Source organism: Sorex fumeus, unplaced genomic scaffold (genome assembly GCF_029834395.1).
Source record: "Sorex fumeus unplaced genomic scaffold, SorFum_2.1 ptg000051l, whole genome shotgun sequence".
NCBI lineage: Eukaryota > Metazoa > Chordata > Mammalia > Eulipotyphla > Soricidae > Sorex > Sorex fumeus.
In genome coordinates, this window is record NW_026606108.1 from 31,347,051 (window position 1) to 31,363,056 (window position 16,006).

The window sequence follows — 16,006 nt, forward strand, 5'->3', positions numbered from 1 at the left end:
ACGGTGACTGCTATTGCCAACAGTTCATACACAGCAAAGTGCACCATTTCCTGTTTTTTTGTTGTAGCGGTCCCACTCTGGAATTCCCCGTTGGCCCATGGTCTAAAATCCATTTGATATCTTACATTTGAAGCATCCCAGGCCAAAAAAGGGTGTGTTTGTTTAGTGTCTCCATGTTATACCTGAAAGTAATGTTTTTAAAAAGTATTTAAAAGTATTTAATTACATTTGGAAGTCAAGGTTGAACCTTAAGTGACTTGATTTCTTTGTTAAAAATGTTCTTGGGGGGGGGGGGGCTGGGTAGTACAGCGGGTAGGGCGCCTGCCTTGCAGTGAGATGGGTCTAATCCCTGTCACTACACATGGTCCCCCAAGCTCCAAGAGGAGCAATCCCTGAGTGAAGAGCCAGGAGGAAGCCCTGAGCACCACCCAAAAACTGTCTCTTAGGTAGGAGATAGTACTTCAGTGAAGGCACTTGCATTATAGGCCACCAGCCCTGTAATCTTTTCTCCTCTTATGGAAACATAATTCAGTCTTTTTTTTTTTAACTTTCCCTTCTTTCTGTAGCTTTTCTTCTCCTCTGCTTTCCTTCTTCTTGTTAAGGAGACAGGACTTGATCCAGAGTTGTCTGATTTCTCCGCTCTGCCCTCCTTCCCCGCCCCCCCCCCCCCCCCCCCGGGAAAACAGACCTGCAAGCTCCCCTTGCTGTGTCTTTTCCTCCCACTGCTCCATGGCATACGCTGCGCACTGTGGCACACCTGTCATGCTGCTGGATTTGTTCTGTCTCATCCAGTGTCCCCAGCTTCCCTGCAGTCTTAGAGTTCTGCTGTTAGCTTCTTCCCAGGACATCTCACAACCTCTGACATTATTATACTGTGATTTGACTTCTTAGCCCCTTACTTTTCATCTCTGCTTTATTGCAATCCAAATAATCTCCTTTCACCAACATTGCTGTAGTAGGGGACCGGAGCCATAACACCGCATATAGGGCTCTGGCCTTGCATGCAGCGACTCCGGTCCAGTCTCCGGCACTAGGGGCTGGCCAAAACCCAAAAACATCACTATAATAACTATCGTTGTTGGGTCCTTCTACCCTGTTTACCACCTGTAGCCTGCAGGAAGTATCTTTTAAAACCAACTCTCTCTTAAAGCCTTGCTCCTTCTTTGTTATTTGTGAGGGTTTGGTAGTGCCCTCATTTCACAAACGTGGGCTCAGAAAGATCCATTTGGGACTTATTTTGGGAAATGTTTCTGGGAGAGATGGGTGGCCTGAGGACACTGTGATGACTCGACTCCTGTTATCTTCCTGCAGTGAGTGAAGTTAGAATAAATCACTTAACAGGAGATGTGGGCCAACTGGAGCTCTCTGCTCAGCCCCAGACACACCCGTCTGGGGGGAAATGATGCAGATTCAGAAGTGAATGAAGTTGCTTCTGTGTGTTCATAGTGCAGGGGATGAAGAGTAACCTGGAAGTAGAGTTTATTCTCAGAAACATCCATCCTCTCCTTCTGAGGCTAGAAGCCCCCGCACAGCGTGCGCTGCTGAGGAACAGTCTTAGGCCCGCCAGGCCACTGTCACTGGGACCGAACTGCTGTTCTGAGCGAGCCCTGTCACAGCTGATGAATGTTTCAAAGGAAAAACTGGCTTCTCTCTTTTGGGTAGGGTAGGGAGTCTGGGGCCACCAGGGGCACACCTGGTAGAGCGGGGGCTGTACATATGCACTTCAGCCTTTGGACTATCTTCCTGACTCCAGCTTCAGGCTTCTTTTTGGATTCTAATCTTCTACGATAAAAACCAGAGGTAAGGGGGCTTGGGTGACAGCACAGGGGGGAAGGTGCTTTCCTTGTACGTGGCTGACTTGGGTTCAATTCCTGGCATCCCATGTGGTGTCCTGACCATTGCCAGGAGCAATTCCTGAGTGCACAGCCAGGTGTAACCCCTGAGCAGCACCAAGTGAAGCCCAAAAACCAAATCGATAAAAAAAAAAAGTCGTAAGTAAAATAGTATACAGTGGCTTCTAAAAGTAATATGTGAACCTTGCTTCAAAATTCTACTAGAAGTAGAAATAGACACAAAATATTATGTGCAAAAGTAACCTAATCAAACAAGTTCAGACTTTGCAATAGTGTTTTGGCAAACTAACTTAAGGAACATAAACTCTACCTCTACACTCCCCCCAACGTTTTGCTTTTTGCAACTTGTTGACTGCAGTCCAAAAATACAATAAGATATTTTAAGACTACATTCATGTAACTTACTAGTGTTTTGGTTATGCATTCTCCATTGTGAATCTTGTGCTTAATTTATGACAGACTTTATCAGTAGGTTCAGTTAGATGAGAGGCACTGCATACAGAGTTTGGTACTGTCTTTGGTTTCAGACAACCTGTGGGGTCTCGGAACATATCCCCAACACAGGCAGGAATAGGGGAGTTCTGGGGTCTTGGAACATGTCCTCAGCACAGGTGGGAGTAGGTGAGTTCTGTTGGACTGGGACACTGTCAGCTGTGCGCCCACTCTCAGACGTTAAGGAATCATAAAATTTGGAGGCCGGTTTAAGAAAACTTTTATTTCTGTAAAATGTCAATCAGTGAAAAGCATCAAGGTACAGAAAATACCTCTATATGGGGGGCAGGATTCCCCAGACAGTAGCTGCAGTTGCTTGGAAAAGCCCCCCCTCTCCCCCCCAGCCTGTGGGTGCTCCGTAAGTGCCAGCCTGCCTGACAGTTTCATTCTTGGCCAGAACATGGTGAGACCAGCTCAGCCCTATGAACTACCTCACCCTGTGCTGAAAGGTGGGGGTACAATCTAAGCACTGTCAAAACAGAATGTTAACAAAAGCTAGAGAATAAGGACAGTCAGAAGAGTGTACTCAAATCATGCTGTATTCCTTGCTAACAGAGATAGTGACATCATTTTACATTTGTCTCATTGTGTTTAAAGAGTAAAACCTAATTTGTTACTATTACAAATATGTCAGTGGCCAAACACAGAAAAACAGTTTTAAGTTCTAATTAACAACCTGTTACTTTGCTTTGCCAAATCATTAATTTTTTATTTTTTTGTGTAGGGGTATTGTTATTTATTCGGCCATTGGTTAGGCTGACTGAATTGGGCATGAACTCCACCCAAATCATTTTGTGTCACAGATTTGGTACATGTCATCTTAAAGGGTAATTGTGATAGTTCAAGAGCCAGGTGTTTCTGTATTCTGGCTGGTTACTGAAGTCATTCATCGCAGAACGTAAATCCGTCAGAACAGTTTTTAACAAGACTACTTACCAACACACTCTTTTCCATGTTTTAGAAAAGGCGCCGGCGGATTGACCGAAGTATGATTGGAGAGCCCACGAACTTCGTGCACACGGCTCACGTGGGGTCAGGAGACCTGTTCAGTGGGATGAACTCAGTAAGTGGGGCTGGTGTGAGGTGCCATTGTGAATGATGACTCTAAATGAATTTATTGATTATGATATGGGGAAGAAGCATGGGGGAGTGAAGAAAATGAATCATGAAACAATAATCCTATAGTTTCTGTCAGATTCTTTTTCTCTGTCCTATACTGAAATGTCTTGTAGCTACCATTCTCCTCCCCTCCCTCTCCCCTCCTCCCCCATACTATAAAGAACTGTGAGTGGAAGTCCAAGTCCATGGCCCCTGACTTGGAGATCAGTTTATTGGACTTAATGAAAAAAAAATTTTCATTGCATTTACCTTATAAATTTTGACTTTTATGAGATTAAAATGCTTGTGATTTATTCATGATTGCAATACATGCTCATGCTGTAAGTGGAGGATTAGAATTTACACATATTCCTTATGTGCAAGGCTGCAAAAAGGATTGATTCAAAAAAAATTTTGGCCACACCCAATGGTGCTCAGGGCTTACGCCTGATGGTGCTCGCTCCCCATCTGCAACATGCAAGGCAAGCACCTATACCATCTCTCCAGCTTCTAAAAAAACCAGTTTTTGCTTCTTAATATAAAAGTCTCAGAATAAACTTTAGACTGTCTCAGCTAAAGTTTTTCAGTTTTAATTTTCATCTAAGAAAATAAAAAGGACTAACCTAGGAATTTTATCAGGACTCTGCCTCGTTTTGGCCATGAAAGAAGCCCCTAAGTATTTCCCTCAGATCTGAAAAGTAAACATATTAGGTGATGTGTTTCCAAACTCCTTAGGGTTCTGATAGTGAATAACGCTTCTATAAACAGAACTTTATGATTCATTAGGTACTCACTGGACAGCATTAGTAAAATACTTGAGAACAGACTTTTAAAATAGGTAGGTGGGTTTCCTGGATACAGCAAAGCCATTGTCACTTGAGTTACTAGGTAAGCAAAGGAATGAAATTTGTAGCTTCCTGGAAAGGAAGCAACTTGATTGTTTGAAAGTACTTCTTTCAGCTATCTATCCTTTTGTGGAAATATAAAAGGTGTCGGTTGCTATCAAAATAAAATTCAGTATCTCTGTTTCCTGGATCAGTGTGGAGTGAAAAGAAAAGGAATTGACTGATTATATGAGTACTGTGATACATGGATAAGATGGGTAGTTCAAGTATTAAAAAATTAAATAGAATTAAAAAATAACTTGTCTGGGCCCGTAGCGATAGCACAGTGGGGAGGGCATTTGCCGTGTACGCAGCTGACCCAGATTCGATTCTCAGCATCCCATATGGTCCCCTGAGCACCGCCAGGAGTAATTCCTGAGTGCAGAGCCAGGAGTAACCCCTGTGCATCGCCAGATGCAAAAAGCACCCCCCCCCAAAAAAAAAAAAAACAAAACTCATCTTCCCTATCTCAAGTTTGAGGGGAACGAGTGCAGCATTCAGTGCTTGGGCCCATGTGCCCCCACTTTGGTTTTTCAAAAAAAAGACATATAGGGGCTATATAGAAAGTATGGCAGGTAGGGTGCTTGCCTTGTACCCAGCACTCTGTATGGTCCCCCAAGCACAGCTAGATGTGGCCCAAAAATACAAATCTAAGTACAGAGGAACAAATACTAAGTGAATAGGTACAAATAAAAAATGGCCCCCCTCCCCATCTTGTTTTCGCATGTTTCAGAATTTTCTTTCAGATTCTTACCTGGCATATCAACATGAAAAGCCTGAATGTTGTATATGACTATGGCTTCTCATCAGTTTAGTTGAAACTTTAGGGTCATCTCTAGTAAGGGGGAAAAGGGGTGCCACATTTGTCTCCAACTATCCTCAAACCCTCACAGCCACCTGTAATTCCAAAGTACCATTGATCTCACTTGTATGTAAATCTCTGCTACAGTCTACAATATTGACAAAACAAAGTTGATCCTAAGAGTTGAGTGGCTGATGCCCAGGAAACAGCACTGCAGTATTGAATGGGGACGTGGCTGGTAGGGTTCCCTCCCCTCCTTGTTTAGCAAGATCCTTGACACTACATGTCCAATCACAGTAGTATAGTCTCAACACCAAACGGTTGGGCTGCTCAGAGATTCCAGACCATTTTGTTTAAAATGGAAGGACTGAGATTTGGAGTTGTTTTTTCTCTCATAGAAGCTGGCATTGTTTTTCAAATAAGCCGAAATTATTTCTAAGAGCTAACATGTGGTTCGATGGTAAACTATTTGTTATCATAAATCATGACTTTGTTTTGATCATGTTTCAGGTTAGCTCCATCCAGAACCAGATGCAGTCCAAGGGTGGCTATGGGGGTGGCATGTCCGCCAATGTGCAGATGCAGCTTGTGGATACTAAGGCGGGATAGCGCTGGTGACCCCCGTTTGGTGAGTATGGGAACTGCAGGCCACACATAGTTGGGGACGCAAATAGTTTCTAAAGAACGGAGAGGGCTGAGGCAGTAGCGCAGGTGGTAGGCACAAACCTAGCAAACACATGAGGCCTGAATTAGTCTCCAGCACTGGTGGGTATGGCTGGTCTTAGTGAATGAATTGGGATCCCACTGGAGTAGGACATAATTTTCTTGTGGCTGAATCTTTCGAGTGATGATCAGGCCAGTTACATTTTGAGTATTAGATTTTTTTCCTTATGAGGAACATGAAATGCTGTAAGACATAAGAGGCTTGGATTAAGATTTCAAAAGCAAGATTGATCTCCTATGTGTCCTTTCAACAAGAGGGAAATTGATACTCTAGTAATTTTATATTGATTTTTATGTATAGCACTAGTATTTGCATGACTGTATTTCGTTCACTGTAAAGAAAATCAGCTTTAAGAAACATGAACTCTGAAACTGTAAAAATAATCTGGATTTTTCTTTTTAATTTTATAGGTTATTGAGAATTTTTGTTTTCCACTTTTTTTTTTTGTCTCGTGATTGCTTTTCTTTTCAATTACACAAAAGAAGTGTGGTGGCGTCTTGTTCAGCCCGTTGTGATTCCTCCAGTGACACGTAACTGTTCGCTCCGAAACTGCGCATGTCAGATGACCCTACAGTTCCTCCAGCTGCCTGCATGCCAGGGACTCGTCGACTGAGTTCTTTGGATTGTGGCTTAATTCTCAATTTTTAGCAATATGGATCTAATCATAGCATGATCTTTTTCGTGAATGCTATTTTGCATTTTTTTCCCATTTTAAATATTTCCACCTTTAGCCTTATGATTTTACTGGTAAGCAAGGATCTGATATTATTTGTAATCGGTCACATTTATGTATATTTTGGAAGGTATGAGACCCACAAGCACAACTGGGATTCATTGGAAACTTCAGCAGAGACGATATCTGCATGCTTCATGGAGTTGCTTCATAGGGGGGTGGGGATCGTGCTGCTAGTGGAGACCGTTTGGAGCTGTGCACAGCCCTGTCACAGCCTAGAGCTTATTTTAGAAGTGTGGATCTCTGGCTTATTAGAATTATAATAAAAAACCGCTTGCATTCGTAAGGCATTCATTCTGTTGTAAATGTTCAGTGTATTTATTTTGAGAGCAAGGACCTTGTAAACAGGTGTGGCGATGTAGCTTCATGCTAGGCTTCATTCCCGTAGCCAATCTGTTTGTGTACTCATTCTATTTTTGTTTTTATCTTATGTCTGATACTCTGTCATCTAGTTATTTCTAGGAGCAGTCTGTTGAACATTTGGCCTGCACTACTAACTGCAGACTTGAGTTGTTGGCCTTTCCATAGTCTACATATTTTGGGGGCAGTGGAAATTGGCAAGAGCAACACACCTGAATTCTTGCCAGTGACACAGCCTGCACCCAGACTTTCAGGGTGCCGGTGAGAATCCTTTGCTCAGGTTCCAAAATATGTTTGTTCTTTACCATTGTGTACAAATGCTGCTTCTGCCCCATTGGGGTGTGGGTGTTTAGGCAGTTTGTGGTTTTATATTATTAATGTTTAAATCCTATTTCCATCTCAGCCCTGTCTAACTTCTTTTCCTAGGAGTTACATTTCATGCAGTAGATGGGGTTCAACTTAAAGAGCTACAAGGAACTAGGTAGTTTAATAAAGAAAAGAGTGATCATTTCTCTTACCCTTTTCCTTAGTCCTCAGGTTTTTATGAAACAGGTAACTGAATAAATATTAGTAGATTTATAGAGGAAAAACATGAGAGTAATTATTCTTTTAAAAAAATATTTACCCAGTACCATGAGACACTAGATTACTCAATGCTTGTGTTTCTATAATTTTGAGCCTTCATAGGTGTCAGTCCCAGAGAGAATCTGTCAAGAAAAGACATTTGGCATTTCAGGAGTCCAATGCTTAGTAATCAAAATCAGCAGTTTAGACTTGAATTCCTCTGTTGTCATTAACTCAATGTGTAGCAACTGATTCGTGCAAGCTCACAAAAAGACAGATTGAGCTGCTTAGCACTGATGCTGTGTAGTCTACTTCTATATTGACTTAAAATTAATACAAGCTTTTTTACTTGTAATGTGACTCCCAGAACAAAGAGTACAGGGACCCATGGTCCCAGCTCCAAATACTCTAGTAAGCACTGGAGTTTCCGTGGAAAGCCAAAGGCTGCTCTCATCAGCCAGTGACTGTATCAAAAGCTGCAGCTGCCACCGCCACCAAGAAAGGGGCCAGTAAATTTTTTAAAAATTTCTAAGATTTTAACCTAGAATATTTTTTAGGGAAGCTGCATTCCCAAGAATTGTGCCCTATGTATTTCATTTAAAAATTGAAGCTCATGGGATTTTTCCCATTCAAATTTCATTCGATTGTTACAAGTTAAGGGAAATGAGCAAGCTAATGACCAGGTGCTTTCCTGTGGTATGGGTATGAAGTAAAATAAGCATAAAGCAGAAATGGTAACTGGGTTCAGCATTTCCAAAGCAGCATTATCTGTGGGCCTTTGAAAATAATTTGAGTATATTAGCTTCCATTTCTGCAAAGTTTGCCTTGATTTTGTTTAAATTGACTTATGCTCAGCAACCAGAAGAGAAAATTGACATATTTTTATAATATAAACATACATTTTTTTTTGTACATTGTGTTCATTCTTGAATAAAGTGAGGTCAGTGTTGGCTTGTAGATATTAAATAAAAGTATTGATTTTTGAGTCAATAAATGTTTTTCTTTCAGTCTGGTTTGGGTTTGTGTTTTCTTTCAAGTATTTACCGGAAGTAACTTAAGCCAGTATGACTTTTCCCTTGAAAAGAGGATTTGAATAGGGCTGGAGTGATAGTACATTGAGTAAGGTGTGTGTCTTGCTTGTAACCTTTGAGTTACAGCACCTCATGTGATGCCTTGAGCATGTTGCCCTCCAAAAAACTAGATTTGTGAAAAAATTTTAATTATATATTATTAAAATATACACACACTTAAAAGAGAACAATTTAATACATATTTTAAAATTTGAGAATTCTAAGCCTCAGTCACATTTCAAGTGCTTGCTACCATTATGGTAAGCTATAAGATGGGGAATTTTGGGGGAAATGGTTCAGTATCTCTGATACTCCTCAAAAGCATCTGCTTACAGACTCTGTATAAGATTTTGTGCAGAGTTTGAAGAAAAAAGTTATTTCAAAAAGCTTTTGCTTGAGTCTGTCTTCATCCCATGACCAGAAGCTCTAAAAGGAAATGAGGTTAAATAGCAAATCAAAATCCTGGATCCAGTAGTAAGACATCCCAAATAAGAAGTCATGTGGACAACAAAATTATGCATTTACCAAGAACTTTATTTTGATTACTCCTTCAAAGGACATAAGAACCCCAAAGTAGAATATATTTATAAAAAGTGTCAGAAACACAACTTGCGAAACTTGTGAAGATGCAAAATCTACAAGCTTGAGATAAGAAAATGACATCCCCTCTACTTTAAAGCAACTGAAATTTTACCTTTAATTTAAATGCCTGTCAGTCTGATCAGACAGCTTAAGCCATTAAATGACTCTTGTTAACCTGTTTTGGCACTCTCACTTTTATGTTTTATAATAAGGTTCTATTGCCTCTGCCCCTCACTCCCGGGCTGGAGCTTTTATAAGCTCCTTTTTTTTTTTAATGCGTTCTATCAAGACAGACTCATTCTTAATCATCTGATTTGGCCTGTCTTGGTATCCAGGTGGGTGGACATCGTTTTTATTTGGGAAATTATTTTCAACCTGGGCTTTTACAACATTTGCTCTCAAGGACTACTGGAGTTGGCATCATTGTACAAAAGAAGAGTAAAGCCAAAGTGTAATTCCCAATTTTCTGTTCTGTAAATTCAGGCTCCTGAGAGCCTTCACAACTCACACTCTTGGATCCCATAGTTTTAAACGCAGCCTGTCTTGGAAACCCAAAGGTTTCCTAGGCAGCTTTTTGTTTTCACTCCTTTCAAAACATTTTTTTATAGAAAAATTTTAATGATGTTCTTAATTTGAGCCATTTAAATACATCCCTGACATTCAGTTTTGAAAGGCTTCATTAGTTTGCTTAAACACTAATTCTGTGCCTGGATCAGCCTCCTGGGCCCCATTTATGCCAATATGCAACGTGTTCACGTAAAACTTTTCATAAATCATACAAAGAGGTAAAGTCACTATACTTAATGCTTTTTGGCAGAACCGCGATTTTCAAAATACATTTTTTTGCTCCATTATCCCACAATGTCTGCTTTCTTACTCCTGATTTTCACTGCTTGTCGAGTCTATAATCCATCCAGGCTGTTACATAATTTAAAAAAAGGAGGGGGGGCTGTGCAGATTGTGAGGTCCCTTCCCAAGATTCAGATTTGGCAGAAAGGAGCAATGTGGAACCCCTCAAGCACATGATATTCACAGATGCCTCCCAAAGATCTCTTCTCCAAATGATGTCACTTCAGGAGCTGAGTTTCAATTTCAACACAGAATGGGTGGTAGGTGGGATGAAAGAAACATTGTTTCAGTCACACAAAGTCCCTGAAATGAAGCAGAAAGGCCATGGCTGCAAAGGAGCAGCCTGGTCCAGCCTGTGCAGCAGCTCAGGCCACTCAGCCAGCAGCCAGCGGGATCTGCTACTCCTGCAACTTGAAACAAGCTAGCAGCTCCTCCCTCTGCTTCCTTAATCCTGAAGGAAACTCCTGGGACAATGGAGAAGTCAAAGGACCTGAAGAATTCAACTGGTCCAATTTGTGATTAACAGAAGCATCACCAAAAAAAAAAAAAAAAAAAATGGCCTCGAAGCAAACGACAACAAAGGAATGATCTCAAAAAATTTCTGCATTTATACAATGACACTGAAGACTTGTGGAATTTATATCATTTCTCTGATTATTACCCAAACACAGCAGATATTCTCAGAAGACCAAGTGGATTGCAACCTCTGGTCTGCAGACTTAAAACGTTTAATAAAATAGAAAATTCTAAGAGAAAATTACTTTGAATTATTTTTCTATCTACAGACAAACTGAATGATAGGTGGCAAAATAATAGACATGCAAGGTAGCAAAAATGTTAAATTGCTTACAGGAACTGAAATGTTATTTTTAATAGAAATGCATTTAAAAATTGCTTATTGAGCACCTTGTTTTCATATTCATCTTAGGCACTGGGATTATAAAGTGAATAAAACAAGTTTTGTTACTATTACCCTCCACAAGCATAGTAGTGGGTGAGAAAGACATTAGGCCAAATAATTATATAAAAGGTGACAAAACAGAAAATGACAAGTATTCTGGACAAATCATTGGGGATAAGGGAAAGGAGTATCACACACTGAAATGTTGATATTTAAACTAAGATCTCAGAAAAATGCTGACCCTGTCCTGTGGTTCCCCCCCGCCCCCTGCCCCGGCCAAAGAAAAGCATCTCTTCAGAAAAGACGAAAAATGATTGTTCTGCTCTAAACCTAAAAAGATACACAAAGATGATTTTAGTGTGTGTGTATGGCGGGGGGGGGGGGGGGGGGAGTATGGGACGAGGTGCCCAGTGGTATCTGGGGCTACTCCTGATGATGCTTGTGGGGTCCCATATGTAATGTTGGGATTGAACCTGGGGTTGGCTGCATGCAAGGCAAGAATCTTAAAAGTATGTCTTTGGGCCTGGAAATTGAGTGATGAATGAAAGCAGCACATATCCCTAGAACAGAGTTGGCCCGGCAAATAAAATAGCTTGAATGAAAAATAAGGACAAGCCAGTGAAACGTTGTAAGGAGAAACAGGGCCAGAGATGGTAAGGCTCTAGAATGGGGTCTTCTCCAGAAGACATCCCAGCCTTAAAGTATAAAGGCGTGAAAACACACACCTCAAGAGGGAAGATGCATGCAGCGACCTGTGCCCAGGCGATATATGCAAGCAACAGCACAAGGGCACCCTAAGGCTCTGGTCTTGCACGCACCCAACCAACGGGTTAGATCCCCAGCACTGCATACAGTCCCCCAAGCACAGAGCCATGAGTAAGCAGTGAGCATAGCTGGGGGTGGTCCCCAAAAAGAAACTTAAATGTAAAAATATAGCCACAGAAGGGATAAGTAAATTTGCTGCTTTTTGGGGGGTCACACCTGGCATTGCTTAGGGCTTACTCCTATCTGCTCAGGGGATCACTCCTGGCAGGCTCAGGGGACCATATGGGTTGTCAGGGATTGAACATGGTCAGCCACATGGAAAGCCAAATGCCCTACTTCCTGTACTACCACTTCAATCTCCACTGCTTCATCTTTTGATGGCATAAAGTTTGTAGCTATCAAAGGTGATGGCTCAAAAGACTGCCAACAACACCTCTGAATATAAACCATCTCCAACTCATCAGGAGCCCAACTTCATGGAGACAGCAGAGGCCCAAGTGAAGATTCCCATCTCTAGACCCAAATTAGAAGGTCATGTCCCTATTACTCCATTCAGAGATGTACCCCTCCTCCCAACCCCGCAAGTGGTGGCACCTTCAGGTCTTAAATCAGCCTTGATGGGGAGAAACTGGTATAGAAAGGAAGGAGTTAAGGTTATTAGAGGACCGACCCCGCTTTCTGCAAGCATCGCCTCTGCTTCTCAGCTTTGTGCATCACGCAAGGGATCGTCCCTGCCCCTATGTGAGGATAATGTATGTGCTCACATATGGCAATGCTGGTATGGTTGTAATTTGGTCAAAATGTTTCTTTTTTACCTGGTGTATCTTTTTTAAACAAAATGAAAATTTTAATGTGGGAGGCACCTGGTAGTGCTCAGGGATTTCCCCCCTGTTCTATGCTTAACGGTGACTCCTGGCAGGGCTTGCGGGTTGTGTGCGTGTGTGGGGGGGAGGGGGGGGTGGGTGATGATGACGATGATGTCCTATGTGGTGCAAGGATTGAGGTTGGCACCATGCATGGCAAGCACCTTAGTCTCTGCACTATATCTCTGGGGCCTTATTTTAAGAATTTATGTCAAAGTTCTCTATACAAGCACAGACAAAAAGGAATGTGTATACAAAGATGTCTGCATACAATTCTTTACAATTATTGAGGGAACCCTAAAAGAACTGAAAACACAAGTGGTATTCGATTACATGTTTGAAAGTGAATGACCCATGACCCTCACTTTTTTTTTTTTAAATATTACTTCCATGGTAAATAGTATAATGCAAAATAACATTCCAATAAAATAGATTAGGGAAAGGACGTGAGGATAGCAGATCAGGAAGTTCCAAACCTGAGCTTTCCCCAAATACCAAACAATATTCAGGAAAAAATGCTTGAGAAGAACTCTAGAAAAGAGCAGTGAAGTTGCACCAATCAAGTGTATATCTGAAACTGAAAGTTCACACTCAGGTCTGGGCTGTGATGGGGATATGGGCCACTGCAGGGGCTCAGGATTTGTTCAAGCTGGCTGTGGTTTGGGATTACTCCTAGCTGGCTCAGGGAATCATATGGTGTCACTGTATGATGTCAGGGACCAAACCTGGAACTCCTCCAATGCAAAGCATGGGCTCAGCCCACCGACCTACCTCTCTGACCCCAGTGATACAACTTGGCAAACTGTTCACTCATGGCCCACCCTCTTCCTGGTGCAGAACAGTTTTTCCTGGTGTAGAACAGTTTAACTGGGATGAACCCTGAGGACTGAAGGCAACACATGAAACATGCTTGTAACTTTTGGGCTAGTCTGGGGCTGCGAGAGCCGTGGTTTGCTGCCTGACTCAGTACCGATGGGAATGGAGCATCATTTGAAAGCCAGTCTGGAGGCTGCTGTAAAGGGGAAGAAGAATGAGAGCTGCAGGCAGTGTGGGGCAGTGATTACAGGCTGAGGAGCACAACAGATTGGGCTTCTAGCAAGCAGCAGCAGCAGCAAGAAAACATGCTGGAAAGTAGCTGATCTCAGACACCACCTGAGCCCCTAAGCAGCACCAGGTTGTAGTCGCAGAAGGGGTGAGGGATGGCCCCGAGTCGCTCTCCTTAGAGGAACAATTCCATTTCACGAGTGCTCCCCCTTCAGAGTCAGTTCTTTCCAAAGACCCAACCTACTGATGACATTAGGATCTCAACACTACAGTTTCAGGGGTACACCAATACTCACACCATAGCAACCACTTATTTTCTGTAATAAATGAAATGAAAAAGGACCAACAATGTTAAATGTTAAGATTCAAATTTAGGGGCTGGGGCAATAGTACAGTGGGGGCTGGAGTGATAGCACAGCGGGTAGGGCGTCTGCTTTGCACGCAGACGACCTAGGTTCGAGTTCCAGCATCCCATATGGTCCCCTGAGCACTACCAGTAGTAGTACCTGAGTGCAGAGCCAGGAGTAACCCCTGTGCATTGCTGGGTGTGACTCAAAAAGAGAAGAAAAAAAAGTACTGAGTAGGGTGCTTCCCTTCCATGCAGCTGACCCAGGTTCAATGCCTGGCACCCTTTATGGTTTCCCAAGCCCCACCAGGACTGATCATTTAGCACAGAGTCAGGAGTCAGCTCTGAGCACTACAGTGTGTGCCACCTTCCAAAAAGACTCAAATCTATAAAACAGCTGGAAAAAAAAACAGGTAAGTGCCACTACAATGGACTTGGCAACAATTTCTGGGCAGATAAAATTGAACTGTTATTAAAATTCAGTAATTCTGTGCATCAGAAAATAAACAGAATGAAGGGACAACCTATGATATGGATATTATATCAGTAATGCATCTGTTAGATAAGCAGGCTCATCTACAATACACAAAGAAGTGCTTCACCCCTCCAGGTTGGCAGTGGAAAATTATACAACTCAACAACAAACATAACCCCCCCCCCCCAAACCCCTGCAAAAAGCATTTAAGAACCCAAGCTGGTAGCAGCATATTCACAATAGCCAAGAAGTAGAAGTAAAACATTCACCAATAGCTTCATGAAAAAACAATGTGCCATTTACAAAGGATTACTATTCAACCTTTATTTTTTTAATCATTTTTTTAATTAGTGAAACACCATGAAGTACATTTATAGACTTATAAATTTTTGTGCTTGGGTTTCAGTTATACAATGATCAAGTACCCATCCCTAAATACTCTAACTATTCAACCTTTAAAACAAAGGAAGTTCTGACACATGATATAACCTGGCTGAATCTTGAGGATTGACATTACACTGAGAAATAAGGTAATCACAACATAAGAAAAACATTGTTACCCTAATTAAGGGGCAAATTAGGCAAACTAGAAGAAACAAAGTCAATGGGTAGTTCAGGTAAACCCATTCAAAGACAACAGAGGGATGAAAAGAAGGGAAATGTGGAGTCCGAAATTCATAGCCAAGTAGGCAGTTGCTTCCTCACTGGGCAACCCTGTGAAAGACAAACCACCGACCCGGCCAGTTCTCTCTTTTCCCTCTTTCTCTGATCAGAAGGCAGCCTTGGCAGACAAGCTTAATTGAGATCTTCTGTGCCTGGCTCCCACAGCAGAAATGGTGTCTCAAGGATTGAGGCAGTCAAAAAAAAGAAAAAATAGGTGCCCAGGAGCACAGACTCATTACAAGAAACAGAGACTCCCCCAAAAGTCTATTCATTTACCCATTCAAAAAATATTTTTGCTAGACAAGGCAATCTATTCTCTAAATATTTAAAATATTTCTAGTATCCTATATTTCTAATATATAACATAATTTAATCATGAAATATAAAGTACATATGCCACTCTCCTAGAGTGAAATCAACTTTATTTATGGGGATCTCTTGTTGACGGTATCGTCATATAAACACTAGTGAACTAAACCCTAGAGGATAAGTGTCTTGTCTAACAAGACATTTATTTGGTGACATCTCCAGAGCACTGGGAAGCAACAGCCTGTTCGTGTGTCTGAGTTGCCTTTTAGTTTCCATGTTCTTTCCGTGCCAGATTGCCTCGGTGAACCACATTTTTATTGTGATGAGTATGCTTCCTTCCCTTCCACTCACCAATTTATTTTGATTTCTAAAACTCTATCTCAAACAAGAATGTACAGTTTGTGCATTCTCTACCAAAAATGTATTTAATTTTCTGGGTATTACCTAAGGATAACACACGAAAACTCATTTAATCATCTCAGCAGTGATGTGCAGGCTCAGCTGTGAATCTCTTTTGAGGATGAGAAGACTAAGGCAGAGGTAAGGGACGTACAACTTCTCTAAGCACTACATAGCTAGGAAGTAATGTATTAGCCTTGCAAATCTACCTCTCTGCCAACTCAAGTTTC

The 16,006-nt window shown here is 41.7% G+C and overlaps 1 protein-coding gene across 2 annotated transcripts in view; it reads left to right on the plus strand.

Moving 5' to 3' along the window:
• The window catches only part of CDC42SE2 (CDC42 small effector 2), a 92,322-nt gene extending 83,805 nt beyond the window's left edge, over positions 1-8,517 (plus strand). For both annotated transcript variants that reach the window (XM_056124244.1, XM_056124245.1), the window contains exons 4-6: positions 3,307-3,408; positions 5,640-5,757; positions 6,264-8,517. In XM_056124244.1, the coding sequence (XP_055980219.1) occupies positions 3,307-3,408; positions 5,640-5,738 (201 nt within the window). In that variant the 3' untranslated portion in view covers positions 5,739-5,757; positions 6,264-8,517. The remainder of the gene's footprint in view (positions 1-3,306; positions 3,409-5,639; positions 5,758-6,263) is intronic.
• Positions 8,518-16,006: the final 7,489 nt, after the last annotated feature.